The 26,331-nt window shown below is 39.0% G+C and overlaps 1 protein-coding gene across 6 annotated transcripts in view; it reads right to left on the minus strand.

The window, feature by feature from the left end:
* LOC126470690 (spermatogenesis-associated protein 6) overlaps nucleotides 1–26,331 on the minus strand; it is a 186,689-nt gene that overhangs the window by 135,395 nt on the left and 24,963 nt on the right. For all 6 annotated transcript variants that reach the window (XM_050098700.1, XM_050098715.1, XM_050098708.1 and 3 more), the window contains exon 2: nucleotides 18,478–18,615. In XM_050098700.1, coding sequence (XP_049954657.1) covers nucleotides 18,478–18,615 — 138 coding nt within the window. The remainder of the gene's footprint in view (nucleotides 1–18,477; nucleotides 18,616–26,331) is intronic.

A 26,331-nucleotide genomic window follows, 5' to 3' on the forward strand; every position in this document is an offset into this window, starting at 1 on the left:
GAGGAGATAGAGAAGATCCAAAGAAGAATGGCGCGTTTCATCACAGGGTTATTTGGTAACCGTGATAGCGTTACAGAGATGTTTAACAAACTCAAGAGGCAGAGTCTGCAAGAGAGGCGCTCTGCATCGCAGTGTAGCTTGCTGTCCAGGTTTCGAGACGATGCGTTTCTGGATGAGGGATCAAATATATTGCTTACCCCTACTTATACCTCCCAAGGAGATCATGAACATAAAATTAGAGAGATTTGAGTGCGCACGGAGGCTTTCTGGCAGTCATTCTTCCCGCGAACCATACGCGACTGGAACAGAAAAGGGAGGTAATGACAGTGGCACGTAAAGTGCCCTCTGTCACACACTGTTGGGTGGCTTGCGGAGTATAAATGTAGATGTAGATGTAGATGTAGATGTAGTTGTTCTTAAGGAAAATGGAAGCAGTACAGTGTGAGAAAACAATTTAGCTTTACAGCCAATATTCCAAGAAACTGGGGATCACTGGATTTACTACATATTTACATCTGAAACAGTACTTATCACCTGCTTTAAAAATGGTAAATCAATTAGGGTAATGAAATTAGGACTGCAGGGCAACAGAATGTAAATTAATGGAAACAAATGTGAAATAGCAGGAAGACAATTTCAAGTTCCAGATACCATCACAATGATTAACGTGTTCTGACTAGTCTCGTATTGGTCAGAGGAACCACCACACCTATTACCTAAACAAAACCTAACTTTTACTAACAATACCTCAGATTCCACTTTGCTGTTACAATCCCTAGACAAATTACTAATTTCCAAAAAAGGACACATTTCAATGAGTCAAAGAATGCAACATGTGATACAATATCATGAGAAATGTAGAGAGAAAACAATTACTTTCAGTGTATCAGCAAAGAACCAAATCTTGGTTCTATTGTTCATCTGTACAATTTATTTTGGTGTAAATCATAAATTATCTCATTCTGATGAGGCCTCCATCCATCAGATATGTGTGGAAAGGATATGAAATAGAAATAAGCAATGTAAGCGGAAAGTGCGAATAGTGCATGCAACCAGGACAGAATGACAAAGTAGATTAATTAACTAAGATTCAAAGCTTAGATTGAGAAGCAAGCCATAAAACAGTCACAAAATAACTTTTTTTTAAATACAAGGCATGTATAGATTAATTAGCAACAAGTGATTTTTTTTAAGAGGAGGCATTTGTTACAGCATAGAATAGTAAGAGGTAGAAATTAGAAAAATTTACTAAAACTCGGTCACATTTCCACAAGCTAATTCAAGTCATGCCACACACTGAGGCAGAAGCTGGAAGCGAGCCGGGATGTTGCAAGTGGGCTAGGTCGATGCCACAATCGAGTAAGGATGCACATTCACCAGAAAGAAGATTGCAACAGAAAACCAAAGGAAGTGAGACAAGCATATTCATTAGCTTCTGAGACATGTTGCAAGAGAGACTATCTCTTTCATAAGAGCACATATCAAGGGACCAATACAGCAGTTGAAATGAAATGTTGTGTGACTAGGGACTCCCTTGCCTGTTGCAAGTCTTTTGAGTTGATACCACTTCAGCAACTTGTGTGTCAGTGGGGATGATATGATGATGATGATGATGATGATGATGAAGACAACACAACACCCAGTCCTTGAGTGGGGAAAATCTCCAACCCAGCCGAGAATCTAATCCGGGCCCCTTTGCTTGGCATTCCATCGCACTGACCACTCAGCTGTCAAGGTAGCAATACAGCTGTTAATGGCCTGTTAAGTGAATACAGCAGAATAAGGATACATTCAGTCATTACGAACAAAGCCTTGTGTCATAACCTCACACTAGCTCCTTTTAAATACTACAGCTCTCATTATGATTTGATCATTGATGTCAATGGCATTCACAGCAATAGCCCTTGATTCCATGGTTATGATACTACGGTGAATCTATGTTCTAGATGCTCCAGCACAGTCTACAATGTCTGAAGATGTACTCAAGATGATGGCCTTCACCTGATGAACTTCACGCTGCTCACTGCCAGCCATCTACTGATGGAGAAACTGACTGTCTCCCAACAACATAACATCACAGAGTGCTGCTAATATCAGACTTCGGTGTGGAAGCCAGCAACAGGGCCTCTTGGTGTTCACATTCCTGTTCAACACTCAGGCACCTTTGGGTGCTGACCACTATGAAGGGTAGGGAGGAGATCAACCAACCACATAACTATCGACACCAGGTACAAAAGGGTCATCGTAGAATATGGAGTGGGACCCAGTACACTCCAGCAGCTGGTCCAAAATGGTCACACCTGCTTGCAGGCAGTCTGTCACAGCACCAAGGTTTTCTCTTGGGCATGAAAACACTGAGCTGCACAATGGGTGTCAGCTAGTATCCAACACACAGCTGAATAGTCAAGGCTGGTGGGAAAGAATGATGACATAGAAACATTGTGAATAAATAACTGAACTCTAATGATGTTTTACTAGCATCAAAGATGCTCCACAGGATCCCAACAGCTATCCTGACTTCACCCAGAGTTGTCTCCATTTGGTCCTCTGTCACAGTTTTAAGCTCTTGTATCTTATTTTCTTCTAGGAAGACAGGGTAATTCCCAGAGCAATTCATGTGCTTTGTAGGAGATGAACAAATGGCTTCTTCATGAGCAGCCTTATCATGTTTGCCACAACTGGCTTCTGCCTCGCAGCTGCTTAGTGCGCCCAAAGCGCTGCTATTTAAAACAGTACATTGAGTTGGGGACATTAGGCTGCATGCTTAAGCAAAGGAATCCTGCTTTGATGCACTCTGGAAGTTTTGTGCTGTTAAATGTAAGTATAAATGAGTCTTAAGGTCAAGACTTTCAAGAATTATTACGCTGGGAAAGCCTATGAAATCACATTGAGTACCTCTAGAGGGAGGACCTGGTGAAACTTGTGATGAAGTTGGATAAACTTCGGAGGAAGAAAGGAAAGGTGCTGAGTACACTCACCTTCTTGCTGAGATGCCATGTTGGAGTTATTATTCTTAATTTTGCCAGATTTGTTCATTTTATTAATAACAAGATGGCTAATGTAATCAAGGAGTGTGCCAGTCAAGCACTGATAAGAGAACACATTCGTTTTACCTGTAGACAGCTGGATATTGTTTCCAAGGATCTATTTTATTTACATTTGGACTTGTTATCATAGTTTTTAAGAGATAGACTTTCAAGACTTATTACAAATGGAAAGCCTACAATGTCACACAAATGAGTCTGACTTGACCAGATTGCCATTTTTTTTCTTTATATTTTGCATGTCCACAATGGCTTCTGGGACCCACTCAACTTTCATTTCCTCTTTGGGAATATCTATCAGATCTCTGCATGACACAACACCCTAGCTTAAGTTCAAGGTGTTGTGTAGCTCAGTTTTTATGGCATGTTCCCTAAGGCACTGAGCTTTCTGGAGGTTCTTCAATTGTTGAGAACTACAAGTTTCCACCAACAGTGTCCCATTACACAATAGCTTGACTAATTTTAAAGAGCTTCTTTCCTTTTCATTACTAATAACTCATCCTGATTACAAGCATGTATTCCGTTACTAGAGACAAAACTTTTGGAATTAATTCCTGAGTCAGGAGGACCGGCTACATGAGCCCCCTCATTTGACTGGGTGTTGGTACCTACCAGCGGCCCACCCATACCACTGGAAGGAAGAGGAGAGAATTTTGAGGGTTCCATCTGTGTCACATGAGCAGCTAGGGAAATAAAGGTCCACCTAGAGAGAGCCCCGCTTGCCTAGGTAAGCATTATACAGCTGAGGTGCAGCACATTAGAGGTTGGTCACTAATGACTGTTGGACCTCAGCAGCCACATATTTCATCAGCACATAGCACACCCTGAGATCAAGGGGTTTTTGTAGAGGTCTTTACCATCCTCATGATTGGGCAGTCAAGCCAAGACCCTGTTTCCCGTGGCTCAAGACGTTCCACTGCCATGCCTTACAGTGGTTGCTGAAGCACGCCCAGAGCTTATGGTGATGAAGGATTGGTGGTGCTTACCAGTCACCAGCTCAGCAAGCCCAGGATTATCAAGTTTGTACCCAGCAAATGAATGTTGAACCCCTGAGGGCGAGGAGATGGGCAGAGAGAGGGGGTGAGGAGGAGGAGGAGGAGGAGGAGGAGGAGGAGGAGGTGGGCAGAGTGGGAGGGGGGGGGGCAGGAGATGTACAGAGACAGAGGAAGGGAGGAGAAGTAGATGGACAGACATAGAAGGAGGAGATGAACAGAGAGAGAGGGGTTAAAAAGATTCACAGAGAGAGGGAGCAGTAGGAGATGGGCAGATAGAGGTGGAAAGATGAAGTGGACCAGGAGATGGGGAGGAAGTAGTGGACAGAGAGAAGTAGAGGAAGAAGTGGACAGGGAGGTGAGGGAGGAAGAGGTCGACATGGACAGGGAGGAGCAGGAGACGCAAGCAATATGTGTGTTGAATGCGGACGTGGGTGAAATTATGGAGAAAAGACTAGACTATCTATCTATGTACATATAAAGCTGTGTGTATGTGTAAAGAGATTCTCCCAGGCCCCTGGACTGATGTGTGACTATTTTGACATACAAGCTCCTTGCCCTGAGAGGATCTACAAAGGAGGTTTATAATGCTGTAGTTATAATGTTAATGGAAATACAAATGTGTGATTTTTAAGCCCCTCCCATATAGAATGCCCTGTGCAACAGGTATGTTGTGTGGAAATAGTATTGACTTTCTTTGAAGGGCAGCGTACACATCAGGGGCAGTCACCATTGTACTGGCTGCCCTGCACAAGAGACATGTTGTGTTGGAGCCGTAATAGCCTGCTTTATTGGCCTGCTTTGTATGGCAGCCTACACATTATGGAAAAAAAGTATTCCAAGCCCTTAGCTGCATGACAGGCATATTTTGTGAGTAATACCAGCTTGCTTTATTGATAACTTTTGCACCAACTATATGTGCAGATGGACATGCCCGGGGAAAGGCTGAGATTGATAGAGGAAGGGATGGATAGAGGTGGATGGGTAAGCAGAGGATGGGCAGAGAGAGGAGGGAATGAAGGGAAGGACAGAGAGTGTGGGAGGAGGAGAGGGAGGTGGAAAGGAAGATGCAGAGGAGGTGATGGACAGAGAGAGTGAGGAGGAGGAGGAGGAGGAGGAGGAGGGGGGGGGGGGGCAGAGGATGTGGACAGAGATGGGGGAGGAATATATGGACAGAGGGAGGTTTAAGGAAGTAATGGGCAGAGAGAGGGATAGAGGAACTGGACAAAGCAGGGGGGGGGGGGGGGGGGAAGAGATGGAGAGATTGGGGAGGAGGAGGTAGATGGGGTGGGACAATGAGGTGGATGGACAGATGGAAAAAGGAAGAGATGGACACAGAGATGGAGGAGAATGAGATACATGCACTATACGTATCGAACGCTTATGAAGGCGAATCTGTGCAAAAAAGGGTTGTGTGTAAATAAAGAAATTCTGCACAATAATCCTGAGCTACAAAACTGAATGACAAGCTCAGTTATGGAGATTTACTAGACATAACTAAAATTCAGTGTGATGAATACAGACACTGTGGACTGCACACAAACAGATCAGTAAAGCCAAACTAGTTATGCAAATAAGTAAACTTAGCGATGAAGCCAGTTAGGAAATGGGTCCAGCTGCCCTAGCCTACAACCATGTGGCTTTTTAAGACTAAAGGGCCATCATATTAGTGTGCAGGGATACAGTAAGGATGTGCCTGAGTCCTGTCCCCTTGGAGAACAGCCAGGCTGTGAAATAAGTGTCCAATTGTCACAACATAGCCTTACAGCCCCAGTTAACACAATAAGTTACTGTACAAAAGAAATGTGACTTATGAAAAGTGATAACTCAACAAGAAGCAATACCACCCTTAAATATGATGCATTTAAATGTACAATATCTTAGAAACATACTCAACTTGTTGAAAATATTCATAGAGGAACATTCGCAACATGTGTTAGTAATAAATGGACATCGTCTTAAGTCCACTGAAATAATATATTATAATATAGAAGGTTACTTGATAGCAAAGAATTATTGCAGACAGTACCACAGAGGTGGTGGTGTAGCAGGTTGTTAAATAAATGCATAGCAGTTAAAAATATTTCTTTTTTTAAACACTGCACCAAAGAAGGATCAGTTGAAATTTTGGGTGTTGTGTTGCACAGTACTGATTTCAAGTTAGCAAAGAATAAAGTAATTGCTGATGTAATGTGCTTAGTGATACAGTTGGTCAGACTGGCCCTAATGACCCTATTGCATTTGGTGACTTTAATATCAATGCACATTCAAGTACTATAGTAAATTTTAAACTCACTCAATATTAAGCTCATATATTGTAAGCTGAGACACTAGAGTAACATATATGTGCCACTATAATTAATTCTGCTGTAGTCAGCAAAAATGTTATAGATAATGTTTGTTAAATAGCTTAGATTTTTATTATCATCACAACTTTTGTCATCAAGTACATAAATTCAGTTATGCTAAAAACAAAAGTCTTTCTGCAGAAATGAATTCTGGATAGCTCAAACATTAATGCCTTCACATACAACTTAGCACAGGAGAAATGGGATTCGTGGACCAGGCGAAAGGATCTGATAACAAATGGAGCGAATTTTATTCAACCCTGTTGAAACACCATGACTACTGCTTTCCTTTTAGGTAAATACAGTAAAAAAAATAAAATAAAATAAAAAAAAATTAAAAAAAAATATGGAGGTGAATGAACAGGTAGTATGGAGGGTAAAACGTACATTAAAAGTTGTTAATTGGGTAGTGTTCTAACTATTTTCAGAAAGAATCCAGGTGCAACTGTCTGATTGGAAAAAGCATACTGCCACCGCCTGGTTTCTAGCAAATTTTGGTGATCATTTCATCCTTAAACAAAACATGATACAGTTCATGATCCAAAAGAAAAAGGCACACTGAATCACCAAATTGCCACTTTGGAAACATATGAAATTTATAGTCTTTTATTAGTCACTCACACACTGAACTGCACTATCAAACTTTATCAGAATAATTTTATTGACCCCTCAGGATCACACAATCCTGAACTAAAACACTCAACAGTCTTGAAACATCATCTGTGCCCCATGATTCATTTCCTACAACCCTGAGAGCTGCCTACTAATTTCTGAGTTTGAAAGGTCCATAACTGCTCCAAAAAGTTGTTTTTAACATCCACGCCTTTCAGACAATCAACCTTTGTGCGGAATACAAGCATTTTCATTGGTCATTCCTAGATCTACTAACAGCATTCCTTGGTAAGCGCTACTTCCGACCTGGATTTTTCAAAAGTTTATTTCAAATAGATACTGGAAAACATCAGTCATTACAGGTAAATCATTTGTCCTTCAGCCAACATAGTAGGCTCTGACCACAGGCAATTTAGAATAATTACAGAATTGCTGACCCATCATCTCCACACTGGATAAAGACCTCTTCCCTCAATTACAAGCTCAGGCTTCCACAATAACGAAGCAGATGAAGCCCTCATTAATGCACTCCCACCCCTCCTCCTCCAGGTGTGGCCAAGAACAATACATTACTATCTGAATGAACAACATTTCTGAACGTTTTGAACAAATAGTGAAGATGTAAGACATTTATTGTTCAACATGTGTTTTACAATATCCAAATATTAAAAATGTAGAAATTAAACAAAGGAAAATCCAGAATGGAATGTTATGTTCCATCCTGGATTTTACATTGTTTGATTTTGCCAGATGGCTTTTCTTCCATCCTAACCCAGTGCTGTTTTCCTTTGTTACTATTGTCTAATGCACTAATATACTCAATGTCCATCCATTTTTCTCTTCTTTCCTGCGTTTCTCTGGTCGCCTTATCAACTGCACTGTTGGTTATGTGTGTGTATGTTGCATTTGAATGAGTGTGTGTCATCCTGGCATTGCGGCTAGTGTAAAAATTCGATGTGTGTCTTCGAGAAAAAGTGTGAATTTTGCTGTAAAAAAGAAAAATTGTGACAGTTGTAAGGATGAAATTACAAAGCTCACCGAACGTGTGTCTAGTTTACAATGTATCATCAGTTTCTTGAAGTGGATATCAAGGAACTTAAAGAAGAAAAAACTGAACGGAACATGACAAAATCGTACCATGAAAGTACGAATATGTCGGAGAATTGGATGGAAGTAAAGTACAAAAGACACAAACAGATAATACAAGATACAGAAAATGGTGAAAGAAACATAAATGTAGTGAATGAAGATTACTTTCAAGCTCTTTCAACTATGGATTGTGACAGTGTTGTTAACAGTTCGAGTGTACCATATGGACTGTGAATGAGGTAAAACATGGAATATTTTGAGTAAAATATCATATGCGAAAGTGCTCACAAAAAATCTTCCACCATTAAGCTGTTCTACTGAGACAATATCGACATGTGTAAACAAAAAGAGACATAATAAATAGTGCCAAACAAGGCTTCGCTTACTGCAAAGGTCGGCAGAAAACAGGTACTCTCGGAACAGCAAGTACCGGTAAAATTGAACTGTATGCCAACAGCCAAGGATGAAATATAGCCACTGAATTTCGGCATACAAGCAGTCAGATTTTTAATTGTACAATAAAACCAGGAGCAAAATTCAGTGCTGCTACGTCAATGAGTCAAGAAAAAATTTCCTCTTTGGGCAAAAAGGACTTTTCCGTCTTCCTGGCGGGATCAAATGATGCCGGTGGGAACGAAAAAAAAAAGATCTCTTAATCTCGCTAAAAAGAAAACTGTATGAGCTGAGAGGAACAAATGTTATTGTTTTGTCAGTGCCACACCATTACGATTTGATAGAATGGTCCTGTGTAAATAAAGAAATTGAAACTGCAAATAAAGAGATGCAAAATATTTGCAATCGGTTTGAAAATGTAACATTTGTGAACATCAGAAATTTAGGGAAAAGATTTCACACAACACACAGTTCTCATCTAAATGTACTTGGAAAAAACGTAATAGTAACAAAAATTTTAGAACTAGTAAATAAAATCTCAAATGTGCAGTGTAATGATAGAAATGCCATACCTCTCATGGACAGGAAGTGTGTGTTACCTGGAGACTCAAACGTGAAATCTGCTGTCAATGAAGCTAGACCTCTCCAAGACAAATGTGAAATTTTATTAATGCAACTGAACACCCCAAATGTTAAAAATTCACAGAAAGGCACAGCAGTTGTGGAACAACAAACACCAGAAATAAGTGACGCAGAAGCAGGACCATCATTATCATCAGAAGCAGCAACAGCAACAAGAACAGCAGCAGCAGTAGCAGAACCAACAACAACTGGAGAGGCAAAACAGCAATGCTTAACCCTTTCATGGATAAAATTCAATTTTTACAGATTTTTAAAATATTAAGGTGATAACGTTTTCTTTTCTATATTTTCGCCACCAAAATATTTTTTAAGTTCTCCATTTTTTCACAACAGGAAGTGGGACACATATGTCCCATGAACCAACGCGAGATACCTTTCCTGCTGACTGACTGATTTTGTAATTTTATTTTTTTTAGCCATAAACAGGATTTTGTGGAGAATAAAATAACTACAAATTATACACACTTGTAATCTTTTTATTTGTGTAGAGCCAGTGTAAAAAATATTCATTACATTTCAGTTTTCATGATACATGACCAATACTTACAAAACTTTACATTCCATGAAACTAGGAAAAACATGGTGTGGCCCAAAGTGGTACACCACAAGCAGTGCAAACAACTTTTGTTCTCAGAATGAGATTTTCACTCTGCAGCAGAGTGTGCGCTGATATGAAACTTCCTGGCAGATTAAAACTGTGTGCCGGACTCAAACTCGGGCCCTTTGCCTTTCGCGGGCAAGTGCTCTACCAACTGAGCTATCCAAGCACGACTCACGTCCCATCCCCACAGCGTTACTTCTGCCAGTATTTCGTCTCCTACCTTCCAAACTTTACAGAAGCTCTTCTGTGAACCTTCCAGAACTAGCACTCCTGCCTTTGCAGTGCAGTCCCGATTTTTTCTCAGGTTCAGTACAGTCGTCCCTAGATGGCAGCACCGTGCAGAGCTGGGTAACGTATATCCCGACACTCGAACTGGCGCTCAACGTTAGTGGGACATATATGACCCACCAACTATGAAAGGGTTAAGGAGGAGCCAAAGAAAAAATACATGTGTCATTCAGTGATAATTTTTTTATGGTTTCAAGCCAAGAAGAAAATAAAAATGTGAAAAACCAGCCTGCTAACTCACAGATAAGTCACAGCAACATCTTATTTTTAAACATTCAGGGTCTTGAAAGTAAAGTTTAAATTCTGGAGGAGTCATTGCCACAGAATAAGTATTCTTTCTTATGTCTATCTGAACACTGGCTTAAACCAGAACAAATACAATACTATGCACCAGAAGGTTATAAACATGGAAACAGTTTTTGCAGATCTCAGTACCATAATGGTGGTACTGTTATCTATGTTTCAAGTGAAATAGAGTGTAGAGCACTAGATTTTAGTTGGGCATGTGTAGAGAAACACTTTGAAATTACCGGGATCATATGTGATATAATGAAACTTATCATAGTATGTATCTACCATTCCCCTGACTAAGATGATAAAACTTTTTTAGATAATTTAGACAGTGTACTCTGCTACATAACAAAGTGGAAACAATATGTAACTGTAATTGGGGGAGACTGTATTCAAGCTTTGATGTAACATGTAACAAACCCAGTTAAATAAGTTACTGAATATGCTAAGGCAGCACAACTTCCATCATGTAAATTCAGAACCAACAAGACTAAAAGCGTGCTTGGATAATGCTTTTGTCAACTGTGCTCATGATATGTACTCCACCAAGGTACAGGAATTTATTTTCTCAGACGACTCCATGTTAACAGTAGCCTTAAGACATTTTATAAAAGGGGATGAGAGCAAGGCTGCACAAAAGTTAACAAAATCTGATATCTTAATATTAACAAAACACAATCTCAGAAAGCTAATACACCAGCTGAGCATAACTAACTGGGACAAATTATTTCAAAACTGTGATTCCAGTGCTCAAACAGTTTATGAAACATTCCACAATTACTTAATAGGTACTTTAAAAGCACTTCTTGTTCAAAAGAAATATCATAAAACAAGAGAGGGTAAATTGTGGTAGGCCTACACCAAAGAACTGGAGAACCTAAAAAATAAGCTACTGCTGTTGAAGCACCTTGGCAAAGTATATAATTCTAATGAAATTAAGGATCTCGAAAAAACCTCTAAGAAACTGTATAAGAAAGAGTTACAATTGGCGAAACAAAGATACAACACAAATCTCATAAAAAAATAGTAAAAACCAATGCAAAACAGCCTGGTCAGTAATTAATACTGTTAAAGGTGAAGTCAGACACTTTGACAAAACAGTCCCAATACCAGCAGATACATTCAACAAATGTTTTGTAAGCTGTGCTGAAGATATCAAAAAGTTGATCAGTAAACCCAATGTAACATGTATAGATTATCTTAAGAGTGCAAACCTAAACCATAATAGGGCCACTTTAAAGAGGTACATCAACATGAAGTTTTAAAATAGTCAAAGAAATGAAAAATTCATACAATAAAGATATTTTTAATATGTGAAACAATCTATTGAAAGAAATCATACATTACATTGCAGCACCATTAACACATTCTATAAACCTGTGTCTCATTGAAGGGGTTTTCCTGATTCTCTCAAACTATCCAAGGTGACTCCAGTCTTTAAGAAGGGTATCAAATCTGATCCTGCAAACTACAGACCAATCGCACTAATTCCAGTACTAGGAAAAGTCTTTGAAGGCATAATATATCAGCAGATGTATGAGTACCTAGAACTAAATGATATGTTAAGTGCATCACAGTTTGGTTACAGAAAAGGAAGGTCAGCTATACATGCCATAGATCTCTTAGTCAGAGACATTTTAGCAGCATTCGAGGACCATGCTCACACACAGGTAACCTTATGTGATCTGAGCAAAGCCTTTGACTGTGTTGGCCACTCACTTTTGCTCTCTAAACTTGAGTACTATGGAATACGTGATAAAAATTTAAAACTCATCAAATCATACCTCAATAAAAGGAAACAGGTGGTGAGTTCAGGAAGCCAGCTGTCAAACACACTCGATGTTCAACATGTAGTGCGGCAGGGATCTAAATTGGGACCACTTCTCTTCCTTGTACACATAAATGACTTATCAGGAAATATATATGTAAAGACGTATATGTATGCAGATGACACAACTTTTCTATCTGTAAACCATTTATTTGATAACCTTGTAAGTGGTATGAAACTGGCAAAAGAAAATGCAACATCATGGTTTAATGCAAATGATCTACTATTAAATGAGGAAAAGACCCAGAACATGTGTTTCAGTCTACCAAAGACTACAAAAATAGAAAAACAAAAGGAAAAGTTTTTAGGTATAATACTTGACAACAGTCTAACATGGAACTCTCATGTTGATCACATAGTATTATATTTTTAAAGGAAGTACATCACTTCGATACATTGGAATGGAATAGTAGATCATGATGGCTTCGTGGTTGCCTAACTCTGTGATACAATGAAAAATTTTAAAATACTATCAAAATATGTCACCAGGTTATTTGCTGTTTCATTTACCTGCATACAATGGTAACTTCACATTAAAATTTTGCATTTCCTAGCACTTGACCTTCAGAGGTCAAGGGTATTGTACAGCAAGCAAGGTTATGTGCTTGTGAAATGCAAAATTGTGTTATGCAATTGACTGAAAACTTAATATTGTGTTCATCTAATACTTTCATAAGAGCCAATGAGCACATAAAAAGACAAGGAGACATAAAAACAATTGATAACGTCTCATGTGTTTAGGTGAATCATGTTTGACAAAAAATAAATAAATAAATAAATAAATAAATAAAAATTCAGTTGCAGACATAAGATGATATTTTTCTTATCATCTGGTAAACACAAAAGAAGTAGCAAATGAGGAATAATGGCTCCAAATATTAACAATGTACCATCAGGATGGAACAAGCAGAATCACTAATTCACTATGACCCAAGTGTTAATATTTGCAGAGAAGATTCACATTCCTGCTGTCAGAAAATGAGTATCCATATTTTGATAATTTTTGAGATCATGCTGAACAACAAAGACTGTACTTTCTCCACATATATTATAAAATATATATGTATGTATGTAATATGTATCTACAGTATATATGTGTGTGTTCCACATCTCTTCCTAAACCACTGGACCGATTTCAAGAAAACTTGGTACAAATATCATGTACTGTCTGGAAAGAATTGCTTTCAGAGTAAGAACCATCTAACTATCAAAGGGGTGAGGACAGTGGTGAGAAAGCAGTGTAGAACATGGTGTATGAATACCCATACTTTATTGATCCAGTATTTGAGAATGAGAGCACTTAATGACTTGCAACAAACCTTTACAAAACTTTTTCTTGCTGAGAACCCCACAAAATGATGAAAGGAAAAAGTTTATCACTTAACAAATTTCCGTTGTTCATGCAGTAAAACTGCCGCATGAAGTGTGATGCTTTAACTTATTACTTCTTACTACAAACTCCATTCACAGCACATTTCACAGACAGTATCTACATATGTTGCTCAATGTACCTACAAAAATATATCACTGTATGATTCACACTTCATGAGATATGACGTCAAATACTGAGATGCACAAAAAGCTACTGCATCTTACTTGATGATATAATTTATTACTTCTTTACTACTAACTCTGTTTACAACACATTTTGCAGCCAGTAGCCACATATACCACTACATGACATGTAGTTCAGAACAGTATCATAAACATTGAGCTACTTGAAAATGGAACTGCAGGGTGAAATTCACTAGGAATACAAGTGAAATATGTTAGATATACATGAAATATATTGGACTGTGTATACAGGCAAAGTGGTGGGTGTAAAGCTCATCCTAAATCCCTGAAATGATTTCATCCACATTTAGTACATATATTAGTTACAATCTGGAATGATACACTGTGCAGAACTAGCAACTTCCTATTGGAGTGAGGGTGATAACAAGCAGAGAGGAAGGTGGGGAGGGGGAGGAGAAGAGGAACAGCAAGAGGTGGAAGGAGCAGATGGATGCATATAGGGGGGAGGAGGAGATCGACAGAGAGACAGAGAGCGGGAGAGGGGGGACGAGGAGGAGATGGACTGGCAGTACTGGATACATAGTTGGTATTTTAATAAAAAAAAAATTTTTTACTTCTTGGTAACTACTTGCAGTCTATAAGACCATCCTCATATAACATTTACAATGAGTCATGTAAGAAAAACTAATCCACTTCAAAACTAGTACATAGTACGCAACACTGTATTACGTTTTCATGCGCAATACAGGAAGGTGATGATAATGTATATAGATGGTAGTAGTATCATGTACACATGATATAAAAGGGTAGTAACTTGTACTCAGGTGATTCATTCAAATGACGTCCAATGCGATTATGGACCAACAAAAGGAATTAACAGACGTCAAACATGGAATGGTAGTTGGAGATACATGCATGGGACATTCCATTTTGGAAATCATTAGGGAATTCAATAATCCAAGATCCACTGTGTCAAGAGCATGCCGAGAATACCAAATTTCTTTCAGGCATTACCTCTCACCACGGACAACACAATGGCCTTCACTTAACAACCAAGAACAGCGGCATTTGCATAGAGTTGTCAATGCTAATAGACAAGCAACTGCAGAAATCAAAGTATCTCTTAGAACAGTGAAGTGAAATTTGGCATTAATGGGCTATGGCAGCAGACTGACGCAAGCGCCTTTGCTAACAGCATGACATTGCCTGCAGCACTTCTCCTGGGCTCATGATCATATCAGTTGGACCCTAGACAACTGAAGAAGCCTGGTCAGACGAGTCCTGATTTCAGTTGGTAAGAGCTGATGGTAGGATTCGAGTGTGGTGCACACACCATGAAGCCATGGACCCAAGTGGTCAACAGGGCAGTGTGCAAGCTGATGGTGGCTCCATAATGGTGTGGGCTGTATTTACATGGAGTGGACTGTGTCCTATGGTCCAACTGAATTGATCTTTGACATGAAATGCTTACAATCGGCTACTTGGAGACAATTTGCAGCCATTCATGGACTTCACGATCCCAAACAACAATGGAATTTTTATGGATGGCAATGCACCTTGTCACTGGGCCACAATTGGTTTGAAAAATATTCTGGACAGTTTGAGCAAATGATTTGGCCACCCAGATAGCCTGACATGAATGGCATTGAACGTTTATGGGACATAACTGAGAGGTCAGTTTGTGCAACTATGAATGGCTATAGAGGCAGCACAGCTCAATATTTCTGCGAGGGACTTCCAACGACTTTTGACTCCATGCCACATTGACTTGCTGCACTATGCCAGACAAAAGGAGGTCTAACACAACATTAAGAGGTCCCCCGTGACTTCAGTCACCTCAGCATAGGAACTTTTTTCTGTTTATATACAAGCTATTTGTGGAATTTGATCATTTTTATTATGAACCACATGAGTAATTGTGGGCAGATCTTCCCTTTTATAGCTCCTAGCCTTTGGTAGCTAGTCAACAGATTGTGAGAGGTACCAGCAGCTCTGTGCACTGACTCCTCACACCACCTGAGTAATGTGTCACTTTAGATTATAACTTTAAGGTGGATAAGTTAAGTAATACCTGACCCATTACAAATGTTGTAAAGGGCAAATACGCGATGTTTTGCAAGCTTTCATGGATGATGGAGAAGGGTAACTGTATCAATTTGAGGTAAGGGATCCTGGTCCAGAACTGAGTTGAAATTTATCAGGGAAAATCACTCTGATACCCCTGACAGTAGACCTCTTATACTGTGAGCTCTTTGATTTCCTTCCTTATTCTGGGAGGAGGCAGTAAGTACAAAAATGAGAAAATTTTTAATAATAAACAAAGACTCTAAAATGCATATCTTAGGAACTAAAAAATTACACTAAAAATTAGACTGGCAGGAAGTGCAAAATGGCTAAGCAGGAGCTGTAAGAAGACAAATGTAAGTATTTGGAAGCATATATCACATGGTGAAAGATAAGATATCACCTACAGGAAAATTAAACATGCCTTTAGAGAAAAAAGAAGTACCTGCATCAACATCAAGAGCTCAGATGGAAAACCACTCCTAAGCAAAGAAGAGAAAGCTGGAAGAAGTATGCAGGGAATCTATACATGGGAGATGTACTTGAGGGGAATATTATAGTGCTGGAAGAGGATGTAACTGAAGATGAGATAGGAGATATGATCCTCAAAGAATAATATGATGCAGCACTGAAAGACCTAAGTCAAAACACAAGGCCCCATGAGTAGATGGTATTCTGTCAGAACTACTGATAGCCTTGAGAGAGCCAGCCATGATAAGACTCATTCATCCAGTGAGCAACGTGTATGAGACAGGTGAAATACCATCAGACTTCAAAAAGAACATTATAATTCTGTTTCCAAAGAAGACAGGTGAAATACCATCAGACTTCAAAAAGAAAGTTATAATTCTGTTTCCAAAGGAAACAGGTGCAGACAGGTGTGAATATTAGCAAACTATCATTTTTAAAATGAATGCTTGCAAAATTCTAACACAAATTCTTTAAAGAAGGTTGTAAAAACTCATAGAAAATGACCTCAGGGAAGATTAGTTTGGATTCTGGAGAAATGTAGGAACATGCGAGGCAATACTGACCCTACGACTTCTCTTAGAAGCTCGGTTAAGGCAAGACAAATCTACGATTATAGCATTTGTAGACTTAGAGAGAGCTTTTGACAGTGATGACTGGAATACTCCCTTTTAAATTCTGAAGGTAACAGGGGTAAAATACAGGAAATGAAAGGCTATTTACAACTCTTACAGAAACCAGATGGCAGTTATAAAAGTAAAAGGACACGAAAGGGGAGCAGTGGTTGAGAAACGAGTGAAACAAGTTTGTGGCCTACTCACAATGTTATTCAATCTGTACATTGAGCAAGCAGTAAAGGAAACCAAGAACAAATTTGGAATGGGAGTTAAAGTCCACAGTGAAGAAATAAAAAATCTGATGTTTACCAGGGACGACCTGATTCTGTCAGAGACAGCAAAGGACTTAGAAGAGAAAGTGAATGCAATGGACAATGTCTTAAAAGGAGAATATAGGATGAACATCAACAAAAGCAAAACAAAGGTAATGGAATGTAGTAGAATTAAATCCGGCAATGTTGATAGAATTAGGAAACAAGACACTAAAAGTAGTAGGTGAGCTTTGCTGGTTTGGCACTAAACTAATTGCTTATGGCAGAAGTACAGAGGATATAAAATGTAGGCTGGCAATGGTAATGAAAGTGTTTCTCAAGGAAAATTTTGTTAACATAGAATATAGATTTTATATGTTAGGAAGCCTTTTCTGAAGGTATACGTCTGGAGTGTAGTCCTGTATGGAAGTGAAAGGTGGGTCATAAACAGCTCAGACACGAAAATCATAGAAGCTCTCAATCTCTGGTGCTACAGAAGAATGCTGAAGATTAGGTGGGTACATCATGTAACTAGTGAGGGGGTACTGAATAGTATTGGGGAGAAAAGAAATTTGTGTCACAACCTGACTACTAGAAGGGATCAGTTGATAGGACACAGTCTGAGACATCAAGGGATCACCAGTTTAGTACTGGAGGGAAGTGTGTGGGGGTGAAGGGGTAAAAATCATAGAGGGAGACCAAGAGATGAATACAGCAAGCATATTCAGAAGGATGTAGGTTGCAGTAGTTATTCGGAGATGAAGAGGCTTGCACAGTGCAGACTAGCATGGAGAGTTGCATCACACAAGTCTTCAAACTCAAGATAACAACAACAAACAGAGATACAAGCATTTGTTCAGTAAAAGAGAAGAAAAACTGCCCACAGCTATTAAGGTACAAACATTAGAGCTCATGTTTACTGTTTTTTCCCCTTAGTTATTTTGGTCTATACAGTTTCCTCCCAAAACATGTAAAGCAAAGACTTGCAGCAGAATAGGTACACTGCCAGATGGATAAGAATGATTTTTACTTACAACTTTCGACTTAGTTGGACCAAGATCCCTTACCTCAAACTGATAAATTTACCTTCTCCATCATCCTCAAAAGTTTGTATCATCATCACATAATCAAACTGTATATTGCACAGCCTTCAGTCTGAGGATGGTCTTACAGACAGAAACTGGTTATATAGGATTAACTATTTAAAAAAATATTGTGATATGGACTGCTTTTTAATAAAAAATATCTATATTTTCTTCACACAAAAAGATAATGCTATTCCACATCCATATGTGTAAGTGTTATACAGGTTAGAACTATAAACATTGTAACAAACTATCAAACTACAATTAATCACTAGTGTAAAAATATTATGAGACAGTATGAAGGTGCAGTTTCAAGTCAGAAGTGTCTTTGCACTGTTGTAATACTTGCCTTTTGAAATGTAAATTTTTCATGAAACAGCATGGGAAAAACAGGTTCAACATGCATTGTTTCAGCAAAATCACCAAATAACTTCAATTTAACAGAAACCTCTCCATCAGGGCACAGCCACACACCTGGGCAAGTAGCCTAAAATAAAAAGGAAACACTTGGAGAAAAAATGGCTCCTCTTTTTCAAATTTTAAGTACAAAATCTTATCAAAATAGCAGTAAGAATTTCTGGATCATTCCTCCATGTAAGGGTGCAATTAGATAAAACATGTCCATGCTGCTTGTAACTCATATTTAGAGCCTGGATTTTAAGTCTTAAAAACCGAAATATGCAAGCATTTATGACCTAAAACTTACATAAATACGACTTTCAAAAATGAAATATGATTTTGTTCACATTTATTTAAAAAGATCCTTGTTGATTTTTTATGTGCCATGTAATACAAAATTCACTTGGGTAACACTTTGTGAGTGTAGTAATTACTTTTCACAGTGTCTGAAACTAATTAGCACTTATTTTTAAAATGTCTGTATGTGACCGATAAAAGAAATGCAGTACAGTGGAAACAATAACACCTATCCAAGCAAAAAAACCCATGTTTTTACTGCTTCACACTGCTTGTTTAAAGTATTCTAGATAAGTTAACACATGCTGTCAATCTTCACTCTTTGCAGGGTTGCACTGGACCACAAACTGCATTTTCAAATTTTCCATTTTCAAATATCTATGATAATCGCTGAGGATAGTTTTGTACCAGGAAAAGCTCCGATCCACATCACAGGAGTATATCTGAAGACTGAGAGGTCACTGTATGATAACTTTAGTTCACTGTCTTTGAATGTTGTGGCATTCCCAGAGAGACTGTCGCTAATTTTGCACATTATAGAACATTCAGGATTCTGCTAAAGAACACTTTGCAATCTGTTGTTCACTTTGTCAGCTACATGTCCATGAGCTCGGACCAACTCAAACTGCACGTGTTCCACAATACCTAGGGTTCACACAGTTGAGTAACTGGATCTTCTAGTAGTGTGATGGTTTTTGATACCATTGAAAAGTTGGTGTTCTTGTACACAGAGTCTTTGAACAAGTTACCTGTAAAGACCTCTTTCACAGTTTTGATAGCACTTGATTCATCACTATCAAGCTCACAAAAGATGGTCTTTATTTTGGTGTAGTTGGTGCAGTAAATTTCTGCAGCAGTAAGCTAAGAACCCCATCATGTAAGAACAACCTGAGGCAGGTGTGGCAGTGAAAGTGCTTGTTTCTTGAATTTCTACACCTGTAGTGGTGCATTCTCATAAATTTTCTTGCCACACAAAATTAATTTGTCCACATCAGGGTAATTTGAACGCACCTCTTCTGCAACCCTGTGAAACACATGTAAAAGACAAGTGACAGAGACCAAACTGGAGTAAAGAATCTGAAGATCCTTGGATGCTTTAGCCATATATGAAGTATCATCTGTTACTAGCAGGAAAAGTTTGTCTCTGTTCACAACATCTGGCCACAGTAGCTTCATAGAGTTGTCAAACAAAATGACATTTGGTGAGTTTTTTACTCTCTCAAGAGATTCACATGTTACACAGAACATTTCTCCAGGTCTATCAACTTTTGGAAGACCCAAAGCAGCATCTGCAGTATAACACCCAACCACATTAGTGGTTTCCTTAGTGGACACCAAGATCTTTTGGTATCATTTTCAGCACTTCCCTTCACATTAAAGAACTTTTCTGCTCTAACTTGAACTTCCCATAATTTACAAAATATTTCCTCAGCAGTGCTGGAGTACTTCTGTTAAAAATCACGAGCAAAACATTGCAACTTCATGCTGTTGGAGCACTTTACTTCTAGCATGTTGAACCAGATTGAGTTTGTATTCAGACTAAATAGTGTGACCATGTGTGTGATTTTTATTATATCAGAAGTCTTCTTTGTTGGTTTCAAGGGCGTTTTGTCAATCCTGCACAACAATGTCAGCAAACCAATTAGTGCATTACACTGCTTCTCCACTACAGTCCCGATAAATAAGGCTCTGTAGTAATTGCTGTGTTTATTTGTGAAAATATCATCTGAAACATTGTCATTTGGGCTACATTTTCACATTTTTATTCCTGTGTCTTTAAAGATATGACAAATATATGTCTGGATGGTATAGTGGTTAGTGCACCTGCCTAGCGAGCTGAAGACCTGGGTTTTAATACCAACCCTGGTACAAATTTTCATTCCTCGCTTCAGTCTGCATATACAAACAGATGCACTTTTGACAAAAGTGGAGAAAATATGACCTATTATGTGGAAAAAGCTGACTGAAATATGACCCATTACTAAAAAGGTGTAAATATGACTTCATATGCACAATAAAAATACATTTTTCTACCCTAAAATACCTGGATTCATCTGTAAATTGTGAAATTCCCTTTGAAGTTCAGGAAATAAATATGACTCATCATTAAAATCTTGGCCCTTCTTAAATGCCTAAAAGTCAGCCACAACCACACAGCCCATGGAACAGACTAAAAGCAGCAGTCTCTGCTTATTACACTGGGTTTAATTTTGTTCCACATGCTTCTGTGAAGAAGTAAATTATATCTGTGAACATTACTGTGTTGACTAGTGTATACTAACTTACTCTAAATTCTTGCATAAATTTTAGTGCATTTGCATTGTGTGAGCCGACTTTGGACTATAGTAAAAACCAGAAGTAGCACATAAGCAGAAATTAGATTGTACCCAGTGACTCCATGGGTTAGTGCTATATTACTTGTGGTATCTACGAAAATTAATTAAAGATGTATAGGGATGCCCCCAATGTGTACAGATGCAGAACTGGTTGGTTGATTCAAGGGAGGAGACCAAAAAGTGAGGTCATTCTTCCCATTGTTCCCATCGGAATAGGTAAGGATGGGCAAGGAAGTTGGCCGTGCCCTTTCACAGGAACCATTCCAGCATTTATCTGAAGCGATTAAGGGAAATCACAGTAAACGTAATCAGGATGGCTGGACGCAGGTTTGAACCATTATCCTCCCGAATGCAAATCCAGTGTGCTAACCACTGTGCCACCTTACTCGGTAAGATGCAGGCGGAATCGGCCAGAAACTATGCTGACCATGGTCAATGGGCTATAGACTGATCCTCTGGGCTGTGGTAACACTGAGGCTCTGAAACAAATGCTTTGACACCTTGAGCCTATAATGTCAACTGGGATGCCTGACATTACAGAGCATGTTCTGACTGGTCAACACTTAATTTACAGTGAATAGTGAGCAATGGTGGAATCTCTGGGTGGAAGATGGAAGTGAGTATTGGCTGCTTAGCTGTCCCACTATGCCTTACAAACAGGTTTGAGGTATTGCCCACTGTGAAAGTACATCTAAAAGAGCATGGATCACCTTGTCTGTTGCGTCTGGGATGAATCTTCCTGAGAGGTCTCACCATGTGCAGAAGATGGGATTGTTTGCCACTGGGAGCTCCAATGTTTGGCAGGTGATGGAGCACCTTACACAAACACCAATCCAAATATTGACAAAGCTCTGCCAGCAGTAACTGAGTGCAATGGGTGCACCTGGCTGCAAATCATGGCTCCTGTTGGCACAAATGGTGGATTCAGAAGCCATTCTTAGTTTCTAGAGGCAGCTGGCTGCTTTGATTAAGACAGATAGCCTTGTTCATTATGTGGAAGCAAAGCTGGTGCATCATTCCCAGAACTAATCATAGTCTTATAATATGGTTCTGAGTATAAGGCTTAAACTATAAGTTTTGATGATTCTGTGATGATCTTGGCTGCAGATTTCTAATCCTCTACTTTGTGTGTAGAATTGTAGGAATACTCCTGACCACTTAATGCTGTGTGTAACGAATTTGCATCATACCAAAATGATACTAATAAATGAAACCTTATCTAATTTGAGGGAAGTGACTGTAGGTGCAGATTTCTCTAAAAACTACCAACACCTCTAGAGCAACTTGCTGTTCGCACCTTTGTTCAGGACATGTGCACATAATAAGTTATCATCATTGTTTTGGTCCGCAGCTCATGGTCTAGTGGCTAGCATTGCTGCCTCTGGATCATGGGTTCCCAGGTTCGATTCCTAGCCAGGTTGAGGATTTTCTCTGTCTGGGGACAGGGTGTTTGTGTTATCCTAATCATTTTATCACCAAAATCATCATTCATGACAGTGGCTAGATTGGATTGTGTAAAAATTGGACTATGTAAAAATTGGGAGTTTGTACGGGCACTGATGACCGCTCAGAAGAATTGCAGGTAGATATAAATGTAAGTACAATTCTGAAAATTACTTGTAGTATCTGCAATGCAACGAAAAACCGCATTTGATGTAATAAATAGTTGCATGGGGAAGCGAACATGAAAATACTGTTTGCATAAAATATGCATCATTAGGCATTTGTGTACCTTTGTAAAGACGTGCAAGAGTTCAAGTAAAGTGAAATGAAAGCAAATCTTTCCACTGATTTGTAGCACTGGGATATTTCAGTGAGCAAGTTTCCAATCATTCAAATGAACATTAGACCTCAACACTGTTTTGACTGATTACATTTCATTTTTATTGCAATGTAGAAATTCTCATAAACTGCTACTATTCTATAGCTTTTATTCTATTATCAATGGATTCCTGAGGTTTTGTGTCCCAAGAAAAGCAAATGGACATTTCAACATTTCAAAGTTCATGTACTGCCTGCAGAAAGGGACTATGTGAGTCAAAATTCCCATAATACACCAAATGATCAACTAGAATTCAAATCCAAAATAGTAGAGACACTCTACAAGTAGGAAATTGGCAGGACAAAAGAAAGAGGTGTAGGCCTTTAGCCAATATAGAGACAGAAGTACTATGCAAGAAGCAAAGAGGTCCAACAAAATAGGCTCCAGATTAAGTCTACTTGAGCTGGTGCAGTAGATTACAGACACAAGGAAGATGTAAAAGACCAAATTGTAAAGGACAGACAGTATTTGTGTAGTACATGTAACTTTTATCTGTGTCTAAACAAGAGAAAAAACTGTTTCTGAGAATATCATGAATAAAGCTATATTATATTACAGATAATTATTTAAAATGTTTGCCACCATGTATCTTACATTTTTGTTGTTGTCTTCAGTCCAGAGACTGGTTTGATGCAACTCTCCATGTACTTTATCCTGTGTAAGCCTCTTCATCTCCAAGTAACTACTGCAACATACATCCTTCTGAATCTGCTTTGTGTATTCATCTCTTGGTCTCCCTCTATGATTTTTACCCTCCACACTTCCCTCCAGTACTAAATTGGTGATCCCTTGATGCCTCAGAACATGTCCTATCAACCAATCCCTTCTTCTAGTCAAGTTGTGCCACAAATTCCTCTTCTCCCCAATTCTGTTCAGTATCTGCTCATTAGTTACATCATCTACCCGTCTAATAATCAGCATTCTTCTGTAGCACCACATTTCAAAAACTTATATTCTCTTTTTGTCTAAACTGTTTACTGTCCATGTTTCACTGCCACTCCATAAAAATACCTTCAGAAAGGACTTACTGACACTTAAATCTATACTCAATATTAATAAAATTTCACTTCAATAAAAACGTTTTCCTTGCCATAGCCAGTCTACGTTTTATATCCTCTCTAATTTGACCATCATCAGTTACAATGGTTGCCCAGAAAGTAGTGCACCGCATTTTTTCTTCAACGATTCTTTATTGAAGATAATGAGAATTACACATACAAAAGAATGGCCTTTTATCTACACACCCTATTTTGCCACATAATATCCATCCCATTCTGTAGCCTTCCTCCAATGAGAAACAAGGGTGTGCATGCCCTGTTGGTACCAGTACTTTAGCTGGTCATGGAGCCAGTGCTTCACTGTGTGAATCACCTTCTCGTCATCTTCAAAATGTCTTCCATCGACGGCATACTTTAATGGCCTGAACAAGTGGAAGTCCGAGGGGGTTAGATCAGGACTGTAGGGTGGATGGGGTAACACTGTCCAACCCTGTTTTGTGATGTGTTCAGCAGTCCTCAGACTTGTGTGGGGCCAAGCATTATCATGTTGCAGCAAAACATCTCCTGGGTTGCCGTGGCACTTAAGTCACCAGAAGTGCAGCTTAAGTTTTGTTAATGTGTTGACATATGCTTCTGAATCAATGGTAGCACCACTTGACATCACATCAATGGGAATCACACCTTAACAGTCCCAGAACATGGTGATCATGACCTTACCAATGAATTTTTTCTTCTGTGGCGATTGGGAATGGCGCCATTCCATCGACTGTCATTTTGTTTTGGGCTCAAAATGGTGAACCCAGGTTTCATCACCACAATCCGGGACAACAAGGCCTCCCCCTCAGCTTCAGAACAATGCAACAAGTCAAGACAAATGTTTTTTCTGTGCGATTTGTGATCCATCATTAGACACTGTGCGGGACCCATCTTGCACACTCTTTTGAACAGCCAAGAATGCGGATAGTTGCATCCACACTTCCTTTGATGGTTGACAGATGCAGCACCAGCTGCCAAGTCATAACGTGTCTGTCATCATGAATGACAAAATAAGCTCACTGCAACATGTCAGGTGGGACAGCCTGGATGGTCTCCCCGACCGCTGCAAATTGTGGAGCTCTGCCGAACTGCCTTCTAATGGCCTCACCCTCCATGCCCAGCAACTGACTGTACTTCTGTTGACAGCAGAAGCTCCATAGACTTTGCACAAGTGTTTGTGAATATTCCCTAGACTTTCTTTCTCTGCAGTGTGAAATTCAATTATGGCACATTGCTTGTAACGTACATCACCTTCAGACGCCATTTTGAAACTGTCCTCCAGCTACACTATCTGTTGGAAGTGGCAGAAACTTGGTGTGCTCACTCATAAGACTTCAAATAATAATATGTAACATTTCACATTCATAGCATTGTTTTTGGCTGAGTAAAAAAATATGATGCATTACTTTCAGGGCAACCCTTGTATTTTGTTTCCCAAATAGCAAACTCACCTACTACTTTAAGTGTCTCATTTCCTAATTTTCCTTCAGCCTCTATCAATTTAATTCAATTACATTTCATTATCCCCATTTTGTTTTTGTTGATTTTTATCTTGTATCCTGATTTCAAGACACTGTGCATTCCGTTCAACTGCTCTTCCAGGCACTTGGCTGTCTCAGACAGAATTACAATGTTGTCGGCAAACCTCAAAGCTTTTTGTCTCTTCTCCATGGATTTTAATTCCTACTCCGAATTTCTCTTTTGTTTCCTGTACTGCTTGCACAATATACAGATTGAATAACATCAGAGATAGGCTACAACCCTATCTCACTCACTTCTCAATCACTGCATCCCTTTCGTGCCCCTCGACTCTCATCAATGTCATCTGATTTCTGTACAAATTGTAAATAGCCTCTTGCTTCCTGTATTTTACCCCTGCCACATTCAGAATCTGAAAGAGAGTATTCCAGTCAACATTGTCAAAAGGTTTCTCTAAGTCTACAAACGCTAGAAATGTAGGTTTGTGTTTCCTTAATCTATTTTCTAAGATAAGTCGTAGGGTCAGTATTGCCTCATGCTTCTAAGCTAAGCTTTAGGGTCAGTAATGCCTTGTGTGTTCCAAAATTTCTACAGAATCCAAACTGATCTTCCCTGAGGTCGGCATCTACCAGTTTTTCCATTCGTCTGTAAGGAATTAGTGTTAGTATTTTGCAATTGTGACTTATTAAACTGATAGGTAATTTTCACACCTGTCAACATTTGCTTTCTTTGGGATTGGAATTATTATATTCTTCTTGACGTCTGAGGGTATTTTGCCTGTATCAAACATCTTGCTCACCAGATGGAAGAGTTTTGTCATGGCTGGCTCTCCCAAA

The sequence above is a fragment of the Schistocerca serialis genome, chromosome 1, assembly GCF_023864345.2.
Source record: "Schistocerca serialis cubense isolate TAMUIC-IGC-003099 chromosome 1, iqSchSeri2.2, whole genome shotgun sequence".
NCBI lineage: Eukaryota > Metazoa > Arthropoda > Insecta > Orthoptera > Acrididae > Schistocerca > Schistocerca serialis.